Source organism: Strix uralensis, chromosome 17 (genome assembly GCF_047716275.1).
Source record: "Strix uralensis isolate ZFMK-TIS-50842 chromosome 17, bStrUra1, whole genome shotgun sequence".
Taxonomy (NCBI): Eukaryota; Metazoa; Chordata; class Aves; order Strigiformes; family Strigidae; genus Strix; species Strix uralensis.
The window spans coordinates 12,535,534-12,550,528 of record NC_133988.1 but is presented as its reverse complement, the minus strand read 5'-3'; the positions used below and the strand labels follow the sequence as shown (position 1 = coordinate 12,550,528).

Sequence of the window (14,995 nt, the reverse complement as noted above, 5' to 3'; positions counted from 1 at the left end):
TGGAGGCAAGGCTGGCTTAAGCTGCCCTCTGCCACATCTGCTTTTTTCCACCTTCTATTTTGCTGCATCCGTGTCTTAGCACTGAATTTCAGCTGTCCCACTTGTCCTGCAAATTTAAATTCTGAACTTGGCCTCCAGCTTGCAATGCTGTCTCCATTGTTTACAAGACTTTTTTTAGGATTGGAAGATCCAATATAATTTAAAATGCTAATTTTTCATAGGTAAGAGAAGGACCAAGAAATGTTAAGTAATAAAATAACCTATTAAACCAATTTTTCTTATTTTTAAATGCTTGAACACAGAAGTTCATATAGCTTTTGAAAGATAAAGTCCATACAATATCCTTAGTCTCCCACTGTAGTGTAAACAGTTTTATTTTTCCTCCATTTCATTTATGTGTGGATTTGCTGCTTGTTCATGTAGTTTTTGTGACTTAGTTAATGCACTCTGATTCTCAGAAACGGGCTCCTTCCCATCTGTGAACGCCTTGCTGATGACTGTTCACTATTTTCTGTCCATTTCTTTTTCCAGTTCATTTTTAATAACTAAAATAGACTGTTATGACTGGGCAGTGGACTGGCGGGGCAGTCACATAGGAGTGATGGAGGAAAAACAAAATCTTTGCATGTAAAAAAGAAAAAAAAAAAAAATCACTTCCTTGGCATCTTTTTTCCTGAGCTGACTGGTTCAGGAATTGGTTGCTTAACAGTTTGTTTCTGCATTAATGCTTGTTCTCCTAATGCAAGTTCTCTTCCTGCCTTCAAGTCATTATTCTGCAGGTGTGATTTTACAGTCTGCTAAGGATGGGGAGGGAGGGGGGAGAGGAGAAGGAAAAGTGATGTGCAGCGTGACATGATGCACTGGTATACATGATGCTCTGCCTTGGTTAACTCTGGCTACATTATTCTAACAGCTTTCTCCATTAAGAGGCAAGGCTGCATAGCAATATTTAGCTTGAAGAGTTCAGCAGTGTATCAGCAATGTATCCCACCATTCAGAAGTGGAATGGTTGGAGGAGCAATCTACTAGTCCTTTTTCCATCTGCACTTTAGAAAGAGCCATGGCAGGCAAATAGTCAGTGAGTCAGAGAATCGCAGCCTGCTAGGACTGTGCCCCTCTACGTAGTGAAATCAGCACTGAAAAGGAGGCAGGATTTACTCTCAAGATAACTCAAGATACTTTCAAGATACCAAGTAAAGATTGGTGCTCTAAAGAGGTTGTTCGTTTCTGGACACTATGATGCGAAGTTAAGCAATAGCATTAGTTGAAATTCTTGAAAGAATATAATTTCAAACTGAAATGTTCAAGGTTATATTGGGCAAATTATTGGAGATTACACCAGCTGAGTCGTACCTTCTTCAGCTTACTCCTTTACAGGCACTGCAGCCAGTGCTTCTAGAACAACTAGAAATTGTCTGAACACAAAGCTTTGCACAAATACTTTGAGCTCAAAAAACTCTGCTTGTTTGCTGGGGACTGTTGCTGATGTTTTTTTGGTTTTGTTTTTTTTTTTTTTTTTCTGTGTGGAAAGATCCCAAGAATATTTTGATGTTTTCGTGAAAAAAATGTATTCCACAAATTTGTGGTTGGAGTTATAGAAAGATACTGAAATAGGAACTTGCTTATTTAATCACCTAAATTAAAGAACTAGCATAGTAGCATGTCAAGAGTAACTTTGGAAGTGTAGTAATTACCTCTTTTACTATAGCTACTTTAAAATAATTTCTTATGCAATTTTTATTTGGCAATATTCTGCAATAACTAGTACTGGCCAGATTTCCTGTATAGACAGGTCTACATATATTTGACAACAATTTTTGAAAAGGTTAGAGGTAAATGGGGTTTGTTTCATACCTGATGTGTTTAAAAATTCTATTATGGATAAATGTAGACTGTGGTTTCAAAATCAGCTATAATTTTTCTTTCAAGACTAACATTTTTTGGGAACTAGGGCTGTTCTGTAGTTGAAAATCTTTTTATTCTAGGGAAATACTTTATTTTTTTATGCAATAAGCAGGTCAATCATTATGAGAAAGGACACAGAGATAAAAAATATGTTTGTACTAACCTGGTAATTGTGTTAATCACAAAATTGATTCGTTGATACTGTAAATGTTCATTGTAAATGTAATTTACGTTACTGACTTGGCTTTTGGTGTAAGTTAAATGTATCTTTCTAATAGTCTGAGAGTTTTGATTTTTAATAGTTGAAAGAATATTACACCAATGTGCATTATGTTATACTATTTGGGTTTTTTTGAAGATTGAACAGACCTTTTATGATGAACTATGAAAGTTACTTTTCTTCTCCTTCTCTTTAAAGCCAGATGCTAAGAAGAAAATATATGTCCAAATGCAAGGTGAGAGTTTTGAAATATTGACTAAGGCATTCAATTTATTTGAATCATGTATTTGGTACCTGTATGTTTATGTAGCTACCTTCTTTGCCCCAGAAATATTTTGCTGAAATGGGTATGGGGTTTGAAGTTCTGGCTCCACTGAAGTTCAGCTTTTTGCCATTGACATTAATTGAGGCAGGATTTCAGTCTCTTAGCCTAAATTTTCAGCTCATTTGGTGCTTTTAAAAAAAGTTTTCCCAGATGCCTTACAGTAGGAAACTGAAGGATAAGGTAACACCTAAGGTAACACTGAGCTTTCTCCAAAGCATATGGAAGTTTTGATGCTGAATGATTATTCTCTGAAACTCTAAATTCATTTAAGTTGAGTTCCCAGCATAATGACACCCAACAAGTATCTAATCCAAAGTATATTACTTAAGTGAGTAGTCTAGGGAACACTCAACTCAGCATTTAAGATGTGATCTCTTAAGCTACAGCTCCTGATTTTATTTATCTAAAAATAACTCCACAGGTTCCAAAACTCATTCCATTTTCTATATTCCACTTTCAAAGAAAATAAAATTATTTTCAAAGCTGTTATGTTGTAATAACTCATTGTGAGGTCTGCTGAGCCCATATTTAGTCTATATTTAAGCCCCTTGTGAGGTAATAGTTAACTAAGATAATAATAAAGAATTATTAAAATAGTTTTCATTAGTAAAATAATCTTTAACATAAGGCAAAACAAATAAATTGGTATTCAGTTAAAATTAATATTTAATTTTGATATAAATTTAATTTACTTCCTTTGCCTTATCTTAAGGACTTGGGTCTCCGCTGACCTCTATCTGTTTTGGAATAGTATGCTCCCTCAGATAATGGTATCTTATATGTAGATTTTAAAAGGCCAAATTTAGCATGATGTAAGTGAGTTTAATTCCCTGGGTTGCTAAAGAAGTTCATACACTCTGTGATTGTGCAGAATTTTCCATTGAATTTCGTGTCTGATGACTACTGAAGGATTGTGCAGGCAACCTGACGCTAGGATGAGAAGAACTTGAGATGGGAACAGCTGTGTATGGAACTCAGCATGCTTGACAGAAATACTGTTTTCTTAGGGCAAGACTTCAAGAACCATAGTTCAGCCATCCAGGGATCAATCAAACATGTCTTGTTTCTCTTTTATTTCAACACAGGAATTAAGACTACACCCAGTGAAACATTTGACTGGTATAGATTTCTGCAAAATGCAGGTAAAACTCACTTTTTCTGTATTCACTATGCTTATTTGTAGTAGATGTCAATGATGGAAGAAATTTAGAATGTGCAGGTTAACTGATTATGTAATAAAATGACAATGATAGGAAAACCGAAAAACTCTAATATTAAATACAGGCAGAATATTGATCAGATTAGTCTGTTTAGTAAACTACCCAGGCTGCTTCCAGATTTCTGGTCTGCCCAGGGCTGAATTGCATCAAAAGATAAAATAGTCATGACATATGGGTCACTCCCTTAGAAGGTAAGTTAGACCAGAGCACCAGTACCCCTGAGCATGCTGTGCTTTACAGCTGTGTGATAGAAACTGTGGATGTCTGTTGCAGAAGAGCAAGTGAGGTGAAGAAGTGATGAAGAAGGGAAATAAGTGTTGATGTTTTATTTGGTCTTGATCTAGAGCCTGTCTCTGTTTTCACCAAAGTAATGGCATGAAAGGCAGATGACCTAATTTAAAGTCACCTGATCTTGGCAATGCTTTAATTGCTCCAGCTGCCTTTCCCCAAAAGAAGAATTTGTAGGCATTTTACTGTGGTAAAAATATTTCAATATTATATTCATCAATCTGATCTCTGATAGTACAGCTGTTCCCTCTGTTACAAATGAATCCTCACTAGTCAATTGCTTTATCACATCAGTAAATGAGTGCCATTATTCAAAACCGGTGTCCAATTTTAAATTGAGCATTGTGAGGTTATTTTGTTCTCAGTAAATCACAGCACATAAGCACAGCGCCACTAAGATTAATAATTTTCTGAAGTGAAATGATTTGTCACTTGCTAGCACAGCCTTAGTGTTGATTGGATCTCATGTCCAACCATCTTATGATTAAAAGAGCAGTCAACAGATTGAGGAGGGGGAAGCTCCCCCTAAGCTGCATTTCATCTAATATATTAGAGACAGTTTTTTGCCTAATGTGTACTAATGCAAAAGTGCAAAATATTTCATGATGTACATGAAAAGCAAAGTAAAATGTGATTCTAACATCTGTGCCTGTTAAATAATAACTTGAAAACTGGCATCAGAATATTCAGTATTGTTTTTTATGACTGTTTCATCTCATCTATCTCATCAGTCTTGTCTCTATGTTCATCTCTGGTGGCAGCCTGCAATTTCCACTTCTTTTAATATTGCACATGGAGGCAGGTTTTTTGGCTGTACCTTTGTGCTTACCACAGAGTAATTAGGAGTTCCCACTGAATTGCTTTTCTGGGCTTTTGCAGTTTCAAAGTGTTTAAAATTCTACTAAACTTGGAGCAATCAGTAGAAAACTATCAAAAATAGAAGGCAGTTTTGCTCAGAAGAATATGATTTTGATAGTGTAGGCTTGCACAATGAAGTGCACTTCAAAAGATCCCTAGCTTTTATGCAGATAAAGCTGTCCAAACTCATTCACCTCATGGCATTTATGATCTTTTTTTTTTTTTTTTAAAGACTTTTTTTCATGAAGTTCTATTCCGTGTCTAAAGGTATTTAATGATTTTTGTGGGAAATATTTCTCCAGATAACTCTTGCCTGTATCTTTAGCAGTATCCTTGAACATTTGTCAAATTCAGGATTCCCAGGACTGAATGTAAAGAAACAGCACATGTGCTACAATGCAGATTATAATACATTTGAGGCATCAAGTGTTAAATATCCTTGGTGATCAGGCCATACATTGTCACTTATTCTTTAAAATGAAGTAGGCTCTTCAGAATATTTCAAGGCTTTTTTTCACAGAACAGACTTCTTATGAATATTCTTTGTACTGATTTTTTTCAGTCATAGAAATACCTTAACATTTGACTCATGTTAAATATGACACCAGTACATAAATAGTCTCTTTAAGTAATGGCTTGAAAAATAATTTAATGATAGCTGTGAGAGACAGAATGCATCAAATAATACATTTTACTGTGGAAGAATACCTCCCCAGCCTCCAATGTAAATGGTACTAAACCAAAAGCTAAGGAATCCCAGCTTTTTGTACATTTCATTTGGCAGTTTGGGTCGCTAACATAAATAACAATTGCCTTATACAAACTGCAGCAGTACTGTGAAAGGTTTTTTGTTGTTATTACGAGTGCAATACCATGTCAGTACAAAAATCATGGAATTAGTATTTTTTTCATAGTCTCAGCAGCAGGCTTGAGAGTTGCAGAGGTGATGTTTGTGTAGTGTTAGTGTGCTAGCTCCTAGCTGCAATATTTTCAGTGGCTGTCTGTTAAAACATTTATTGGCTAAATCGACAAAAAAAGAGCTTTTAAAGTTAATTTGCATTCTGGTTAACAGTCAGCTTCACAGAGCTTGTCTTATGTGGATGAGAGACTGTCAGCAACAGTAGTCAAACCAAAAAGCTGAACCAAGTGCAGATTTCAACACAGACTCCAAGAAGACAATGTTTTCAGTATATTTAGTAACTTAGACTATTTAGGGAGGTATTACCGCCTGTGTCAGTCTGGAGGTTAGAACAGATGATCAAAATGTTTTTCTCTGACCTTATAATACAGGAATCTATATACAGCATAATCAGTTTTGTTAGCAATTTTAGATGCCTATCTATAGACTTGACAGAGATGATGAAAGTTCAGGCTTTTGCTGTAAATTGATTGGCAGAAAATGACGAGGCAGTCTAAATGCGAAAACTGAGACTGATCTTCTCTAACAACTTAGCTCAGGGATGGAGCGTAGCTACTTAGGATCACAGACAGGCTTGATGTCATCATACGGTGATGAAAGGCTCCTTTTGATTTCAGTGGAATGTGGCTGAAGCTTGTAAGATAAACACTTGGACATCATGTGATTAGAAGATGTAGATAACTAACAAAGTCTATACTAATGAACTGAGAAAGTTTGTTTACCCAACAGATAAGACTAAAAACTGGTTTCCTGAGAGGTGACATAGAATCATAGGATCAGATGCTAATTGCACTATCAAATAAAATATGCAGTATACCTTTGTAGTTTGATTTTTCTACTCTCAGATAATTTCAGCTTCATAGCATGGTTATTTTCAGAGTTTGAGAAGTTTACATAACCTGTCATGACACAGACAGGGTTTTACAGAAGCATTATATTTTCCTAAAGCTACGCTGGAAAAAAGACCCACATAAGAAAAATTACATAGTGAAAGTTTGTGCAGATATATAGCTGACCATAGAAATAATGATATGATAGCAGCAGTAAACTGTGTTCCCCAACAGATCTGAAAGCATAGTTTTTTTATTGTCTGATCTGTTAGAAATAATGAGAAATAGGGGAGGAAAGGACTGCTGGAGAATTTTGCAGTCTGATTTTTCTGGATTAGTAGCCTGTCCCTGGAAGTTAACAGGTTCATTTAACTTCTGTTGTCTTCACAAACATATCAGCAACTCTAGCAATTGTTCACCATTGAATGTGAACAGCAGTATAAACACTTTGGATATAGCTATTACCTCCACTTCCCCTTAATTTCTAAGAAATTGCTTTGTAAAATAAAAGCTCAACTTCATAAAACATTAATAAATGTTTGAGATCTGCAGATGGTTAAGTATGTTGCTGAAATAAGGCCTAACTGAGCTAATAATTGTTGAAGTTCTGTCATCAGTGCCTTCAATTAAAGGAACTTCAGAGTCAGTATAAAGTAAGATAGCGTGTTGAAGCTGTGCTGCAGTAGGACACCACCATGTCAAACAAGCTGGAAAACTTGGCTGGTCTGAGCAGCTTGTTCTCAATAGCTGACTTGTGAAAGAGACACATACTCAAACTCTTGGTGCCAAGAGACTTAAAGAGCTGATGTATGATATTTCTGCTGTGTGTAGGGAGGTGAACTTCAAGAATAACTATGAATTGAAAGAATCAAAGTATCAAAAATACATGCCAGAGTTGGACAAATTTATCTATGTTTCAAACTCAAGAAAATAAAATAACCATCTCAGAGACTGACATCTCAGCAATGAATCTATGGATTTCCTTTTCCAGGAGATCAGTTAATACTTTCAGATGCATAGGAGATGGATAGATGAACAGTCTTCAAGAGGAGTAAAAGACCTGCTGTGGTTCAAAGTGAACAGAAAGGAAAATGAGAAAGGTTATTCACCCTCACCACCTTGTCATGGCTTAGATTTTGTTTCTGAACAAAACCCAAAATGGATGACTAAGCCCAAATAATATGGACTTGGTATTGTTCTCTAAAGGTCCATAGAACACAACAGTGAACTTGAAATCAGGGGCTGGAAAATTAATCTTAAAATCTTTGATCATCCTTGACTTAGTAAGAAATGTTTGTACTGCAGACTGTGTTTTTTATGTGACTAGGCAATCTTTGTATCCTAAATTATAACCTGTAAGTCCAATATTGATATACTTGATAAAATATACTTAACCTCTAGTACAAATTGGATTTTAAGCTGCAAAGGAATTAACACATTTTAAGAATTTTGGCTTTCTGAGGTTGTTGGTTCAGGTCCAAAATAATAACTTAGAATGAAAGATCACATTGTTCCTTTTTATATTTGTCTCCTCTCTAGAGATTTTGAAAACACCCTACAAAAGCACGGTAAAGACTTTTAAATAAGAAAAATATTTTTATTTTCTTTTTTTGAGCAAGTGGTGAGAAAATTGCTCACTTAACATGTTCTCTCAAACGGCTTCTTTATCTCTCAGCAAGCTAATGCTTGATATTACTCATTCACTTAGAGGCCTACAGCTTTTCAGTAAGATTAAAAATTTACAGTAATGTATTTATTTTTACTGTACGTCTATGATTACTACATATTTTTACCTGATAGTACCTAAGAGGGGTGGAGTTAAATGCATCTGCTCCTTCAAGATCTGTTTAGATAACACTTCTACTTGTTCTTGCCTTTCTTAGAAAGACAATGTCCTTAATAATGCTTCAGAAATTATTTAGGCTTTTGTGTTAGCTGTCTGTGTTCATGTTTTGCTATCCTGGCATCTAAGTACAGATTTTTATAAAGGCTGAAGTGTAAACTATCATAGTAAAATAGTTGATGTGACAAACAGTTACACAGTTTCAGGTAATGAACAAACTAGGGGCCAATGAAAACTTAAATACAAGCTGCTTATTTCCAGTGTTGCATTATGAAAATGTTTTCCAGTTTTAATATAACTCCATTCTCTCATTCTGTCTTGCAACTGAAGACCTTAAAACAGTTTACCAAATGTTAAACCCACTGCCATTGCTTCATGTCAAGCAATTATTAAGCCTGCTTGCAGATGAATGGGTAAGTCTAGATGGATAAGTTTAGATTTGACAAACTTTCTCTAGGCCACGCCATGACTCAGAATCACAGCCAGCAGGAGAACGTGAATCCTGAGCATTAATCACATTTCATCTATTAGCCAATATATTTTGTGCCAGGTTCCAATACTATCAACAAATACACTGGCACAGCAGTTGGATACCCTTTTGATCCTGCAATTCCACTCTGAAATTTTAAGTGCCAGTGCTACATCGCTGTGTTTCAATTTTGAGCAGCATAATACCTCTGCTCCATCATGAAAAAAGAGTTTCATGACTGTGGGAGTTCCATGTCAGTCTTAATCTTCCACTGTGCCTGTCTCATTTCAGCTCACCTGTGGTTCATTTGTTACCATCCCCGTGGTCCTGTGTGGCATATCAGGACAGCATACTGTCAAGCTGATGAGAGGAATGAGTTTTCATAATCCTATCAATCACTGTTCTTGTTTTGACCTCTCACATCTTGCTAAACAGGTGACCTGCTAAGCAGGCTGAAGGCTGGCTGTGGCCAATGTGCAGCTGTTTTTAATAGATAAAGCCAATGTAACAAAACAGACCACAGCCATAGACAAATACTGACAACACATGTTTAAAGGAGCATCTCTTACTGACATTAAACAATTATTTTTGACACTGAAGGAGACGTTGATTACAAGACTTGACTTGCATTTAGTGTATAGAGATTCTGAAGGATGGCTGGAAAACAAGTACCATGCAGTCTTTTTTTATTGCCAGTGATTATGTACAAATCTTTCCATTGTGTATTTTCTTTGCGAAGCAAACAGAAGGATGTATGAGCTAAGAGATAATGAAGCACAGTGTGCTGTTTCAAATATTTGCTTTTGTAACACTAACAGAAATGGGGAGAAACAGACACAAGTATTTTTTTGTTATTTGGGTGTTTACATGTCATTCAAACAAGATAGTGACACAATGAATGTATCAAAAGAGTAAATGAGTTGATGTGTCATATCGATGTATTTCCATTTCAGAACTGAATCACACAAGGTGGTAGCATCTTACTACAGATTAAGTAGCCTATCTGGGAAAGGCAGAATGATGGCAGAAATTCACATACTGAAAGTCTGTTTAAGCTCAAAGAAAAAGAAAAAATGGCTTCTTTCAAATAGCAGTTTTCACTCAGCTGATGGCTATAGCTGGTAAAGGCACCTATTGCAGTTATCCTCTTAATATGTTCCCCTTTCCAGCCTTCTGGTGAGGACAAAGCATACAAACACTATTGCTTTCTTGTACAAATGGCTACTTTTTTTTTTTTTTTTTTTTTTCACAGCAGGAGTGCTAGCAAGGCGAGAAAGTAACAGGTGGGAAAACACTGATGCAGGCATCATCTTGATGTGTGAATTTAACCATTTTCAGTGAATGAGCAGAAAGCTAACAAGCGCTGCTGAAGTTTGATCTTAAGTAGACAGAAAATGAGTAAATTCCTAGCACTACACAGTGGCAGTGATATGCTAGTAATGCAGTCTTCTCAAGGGATGTTTTTATATCCTTCTAAGTGGATTGAGCGGGGAAAGTCTGCCTGTAAAAATGAATTAGGTGATGACTAAGATCTATAGCATACAATAAAATAAAACTACAACTGATTCTCACTTCACTAAATTGAATGGCAGAGGCAAATCCTTTTTGGACTAGTCCTTCTATGACAGTTTTTAGAAATGCCATGTAGGATCCAGTCTGTAGTCCAACGTACCAAGTATCTTCTATTTCAGAGAAAAGTGCATAAAATTTCAGAATAGACAACTAGGACTTTGTAAAGTTGCATGAAGGTGATAGTCTGCAGTGAGAGTTCAAGGTTGTGAATGTCTTTTTAAAATAATAAAGGTCAAATAAGTGAGCTATTTTCATTAATAAATATTATTTTAGGTAATTTCAATAGTGAAATAATTAGACAGTTATTGGTGAGATTCTTGGGAGAAGTACCTTTAAAGGCCACTGGACCTGAATGGCAAAATCCAAATTACAAAGTACAATTACTGTCTGTGGGGCCAGTTTCCTGTTTCTTTTGGTTTAAGGTTTTTATACAGGGAGCAGAATGGCAGTCAGGGCTGCACAGAATTGGTCTGTTAGGGCTTTTCATTGTCAGAGCACTTTAAACCCTTATCTAATAAAAGACTGAAAGCTATAAGATAGAAACAAAAAGATGTTAAGAGATAAAAAGAAGCAGTTATTTCAAGCATAGTTAATGTTGATTAGGGTCCTGTCATATCAAGAATGCAATAATTCTATAGTCTCCATGTGAGAACAGGGAGTCCTGATTCCTCACTATCTGACTGAGCTTTCAGTGCTAACTTTTTAAGTTTGTTCCAAAAGAGCCAGAGCTGAACATCGATAGGTGGGAGTTCGTAATCTAAAATGAATATTTGTGCCATATGGATAGATAAAATACAATCTGAATTTTGCTGATACTTTCTAGTAATTTGTTTTGTGTGAGTTCATTTCATGAATTGAAACCACTGCTGCATGTCTTAAAAACAAACAGTATTAATGGCCCATTGCACCAGAAGAATGACTTTTTCAATCCAAATGTTTGTGTATTATAAATTACAAATTATTTCTTGGTCCGATAACCAGTAAAATATTACTGTGTCTGCTGCAGCCACTCTTGACAGCTCAAGCTGTTTAAGTTAAATGAAACAGACTCAATAAGGAACCCTGTGACGGGGAGCATTTAAAAGTCCCTGAACTGGATTTTAATTTTAAAAGCAATAGCAGTTGAGTATGTCGTGAATCACCACTCTTTTGATTCTCCCCCTCCCACAAAATAGAGGTTTGATGCAGAGCTCATGTTAATCCGGTTCCTTGACACGAGGGAAGATACTCCTGGCGTATTTCTTCCAGGGCCTGGAGCAGACCCTGCAGTTATGTTATACAACTCTGTGAGGAACCTTAAGCTGGTACCAAGTTTGAGAGATCTGAAATTACAAATTGCAATGATTCAGCAGTGCTGTATAAGCAGCTGAGTTGTTGCTGCAACTGGTGGAGAGTGGAAGGGGAAGGGAGAAGGAGGAGGCCTCAGAGAAGGGAGCTCTGCAGCGTTCAGCAGCAGCAGCTGATGGTGCCACCACAACTGTCCTGCTGCCTCCTGCTGCCAGTCCTCAATCCCACAGACAGTGACTGTGACCGTGCAGCATAACCCCAGTGTGGGACCCATGCATTAATGTCCCACAAACAGCCTGCTGCTCAAGAGCAGCAGCTTTGATGCTCCTTGTTGAACTGCCTAGGTTAGATAATACATGTCATCTGTCCTTGCCATGAGCTCAATAAACAGGTGAACTGAAGGACAGCAAACTGATTTGTTCAGTACAGTAAATCAAACATGAACATTTCAACCCCTCTAGTGTTTATTAAATTATGTTGTTGTTATGTGTGTTCGTTCAGCAATTTGTGAATTATGTTGTTTTATCATAAACACATTTTACCAAAGTTAATCACATAGTGACCCTTCTCCAGAAGTATGTTCTGAATTAATTGTGCTGTCATAGAGCCAATGATAACTATAATATCATACATCAGATCTTCTTTTTCTAATAGAGCCTACAAAATTTATTTTATGGGTTGTTGCTGTGTATTTGCAAGAGAGATTTTCAATGTTGAAAACTCCCATGTTAAGATTTTTTCCCAAATTATTTTTCATTCATGTTTCCTAGCAGTAAGGTTAAAATAAATGCTTTGCAGTAATTTGACTTCTAGTTAATTATTCTGTGGCAGTGCTGTGCTGGAATATTAGGGATAGATAACTATGGGACATTTACCTGATTTTTTTATAACAAAAAGTGTCAGATCAAGAGCTCTACAGCCATTGATTAACTAAACCTCACCATATACTTGAAATAGGTGTTGAGTTACTGTATGGATGCAGATTTATTCTTCTTATAGGTAGGAATATTGAGAAACACGCTGATTTGTATAGTTGCCTAGTCACTCAAAGCTGGGTTCTGGTGTTCAAGAACACGGGCCACCATCTTATTCTCCAAATCCTGCACATCCAGTGACTCTAGAAATAAACTCCTGTGCCCTGTGAAATGATGTGCATGACTAAGTTCTCCACTGAGTTGATTTGAGGATTGATGCAAGAGCAAGAAACAGCGGGAACAATAATAAGAATTTTTCAGAATCCACCCTATTACTGCTTTTACCACTGTATGTGCTCATTCATGAAACAATTTGGAGTGTTCAACTCTTTATCTGCATTCAGACTTTTAAAATTATTTGTTACAGACATTCCTACAGATACAGGCAGTTTACATATGTTTCTTTTGATATGCGGACTTCGAAGAGTCAAAGACCCTCTGCATTTAGTCGATGTATTTTCAGGTAGGTACCTGCTATTTGAGTGCCCTTGTTTTGTCCCTGGATTCAGATGCATTTCTTTTAATATTTAGAAGTTTGGCATAAGCTGCTTTATTCACTGCAGAAAACTTCATAGTATATTTACATTTAAAAAAAGAAATGCTCATGTAACCATTGATCTGTTCAACACATTATTTCCGTGCTGCGTCTTTTCCAGCCTGCTGGGAATAACAGAGCATTAAAATCAAAGCAATATTTGATGATTTTACTTGCTGGGGAAACTGTTTTGCTGTTACATACAATATTAATGGAAGACAAAAGAAGAGTTCACCTACTTCAAAATTACTTTTTTATCTTACTGTCCCGTGGCTGTTACACTGATTTGCATATGTGCTAATTAGTATCATTGAAGTTACAAGCAAATTTTACCACCCATTGTTATGGCTCCACACTGTAAACTAGACTGAAGTTTTCTTGGTAGTCCCATGGGTGAATGTTTTGCCAGTTCTGTTTGTGTCTGTAAAAGGTTCAGGTTTTCCAAGTTGGAAATTTAGCCTCCACTATTCATCTGACTTTTATAAGCCTGTACCACCTTGGGATGCTTAGTAACAAATGTAGTTTATTAAAGTCAAGTTTTTGTTCAATTCTGGTATTGAAAGAGCAGCAGATTTCTCTTGTGCATATAACTTAGTAATTGTAATGGTTGCAGTTGCTTCCACATGTTCCTTTACATAGGAAAAAATTCAAATAATTTTGTCTTAGTGGCCAGAGTCACTGCATTATATAGAGCATTGTTCTCCTGAGATGATTCAAAATTAATATCTGAGCTTAGTTAAATAACCCTTGAATCATAAGAGATTGGATGAAGTAGAAATGCTAAATACTAACTTTCAGATATGCTAATCATTTGAATTCTGAGGAGTAATGTGAGGGCTGAGCCTGAAATCTGGTACACATTCAGTCTTTTAAGTAGTAATACAATATTTGCCTAATTCTTCTTTACTCATGCAGCTATTTACATTGATTTCAGGGAAAGAATTAAATCAAAAATCATTAATTTTGATCAATAATAAAGATGTTCCTCTTCTGTTTTAGATTGGCACAGGAAGGATCCCAGTGTCCATCTGGGCATAATTGGACCTGCAGTAAGTTGTAATTTTTATTAGATCGGTATGTTTAGTCCTAAATACTTCCATTTACTCGCTTCTGACATATCACAATAATTCTTTCCAAACTGAACCTAAGTCAGAGGACTTGTAACTGTTACAGAGATCAGAAGGTACAAACCTAGAAGTTGTAAAGGCTGTTCACAACAGGTGAACAACTGTGGAAGTGATTCCAGTGCTTGGACTTCCAAAGTTCAGAGTCCTGCTCTCGGCTAAAAGGCCTCCTCACTCAGCATGTGCTCTGCTTTTGCATTGCAAAAGGGAAAGCAGCTAAGAGGGTTTTTCTAAGAAGATATGCACTGAGGTAGCCCAACTCTGTTCAGTTAGGTTTTTATTAATGTGAACTGTTACCAAGAGCACTAAAATAGTTTACAGCAGCTGTAGATTTGTTTTACATACACTGATCACTTTTTTTTTGTTTAGAAGGCTTGGGCAATTTGATAAAGGGCATTTGCAGCTGGATTACTATAATTTTATGTCTAGCTCAAGCACATGACTTGTAATTGCTATTAATCTATTATGGTCTCTTAGAACAAAACATTTAGTGTTTCATTTGGAAAAACTTTTGAAGATAAAAAATATCAAAATATTTGGATTCTAATACTGCCTTTGGTTTTACACCTGTGGGATAGTACAAAATTTTTTAGAGAATCAGAAAGTATTAAAAATATAAACTCTTG

At 36.1% G+C, this 14,995-nt stretch overlaps 1 protein-coding gene across 2 annotated transcripts in view; it reads left to right on the top strand.

Moving 5' to 3' along the window:
- GLT1D1 (glycosyltransferase 1 domain containing 1) overlaps positions 1-14,995 on the top strand; it is a 68,714-nt gene that overhangs the window by 19,303 nt on the left and 34,416 nt on the right. For both annotated transcript variants that reach the window (XM_074887193.1, XM_074887192.1), the window contains exons 5-8: positions 2,324-2,360; positions 3,536-3,592; positions 13,078-13,173; positions 14,245-14,294. In XM_074887193.1, the coding sequence (XP_074743294.1) occupies positions 2,324-2,360; positions 3,536-3,592; positions 13,078-13,173; positions 14,245-14,294 (240 nt within the window). The remainder of the gene's footprint in view (positions 1-2,323; positions 2,361-3,535; positions 3,593-13,077; positions 13,174-14,244; positions 14,295-14,995) is intronic.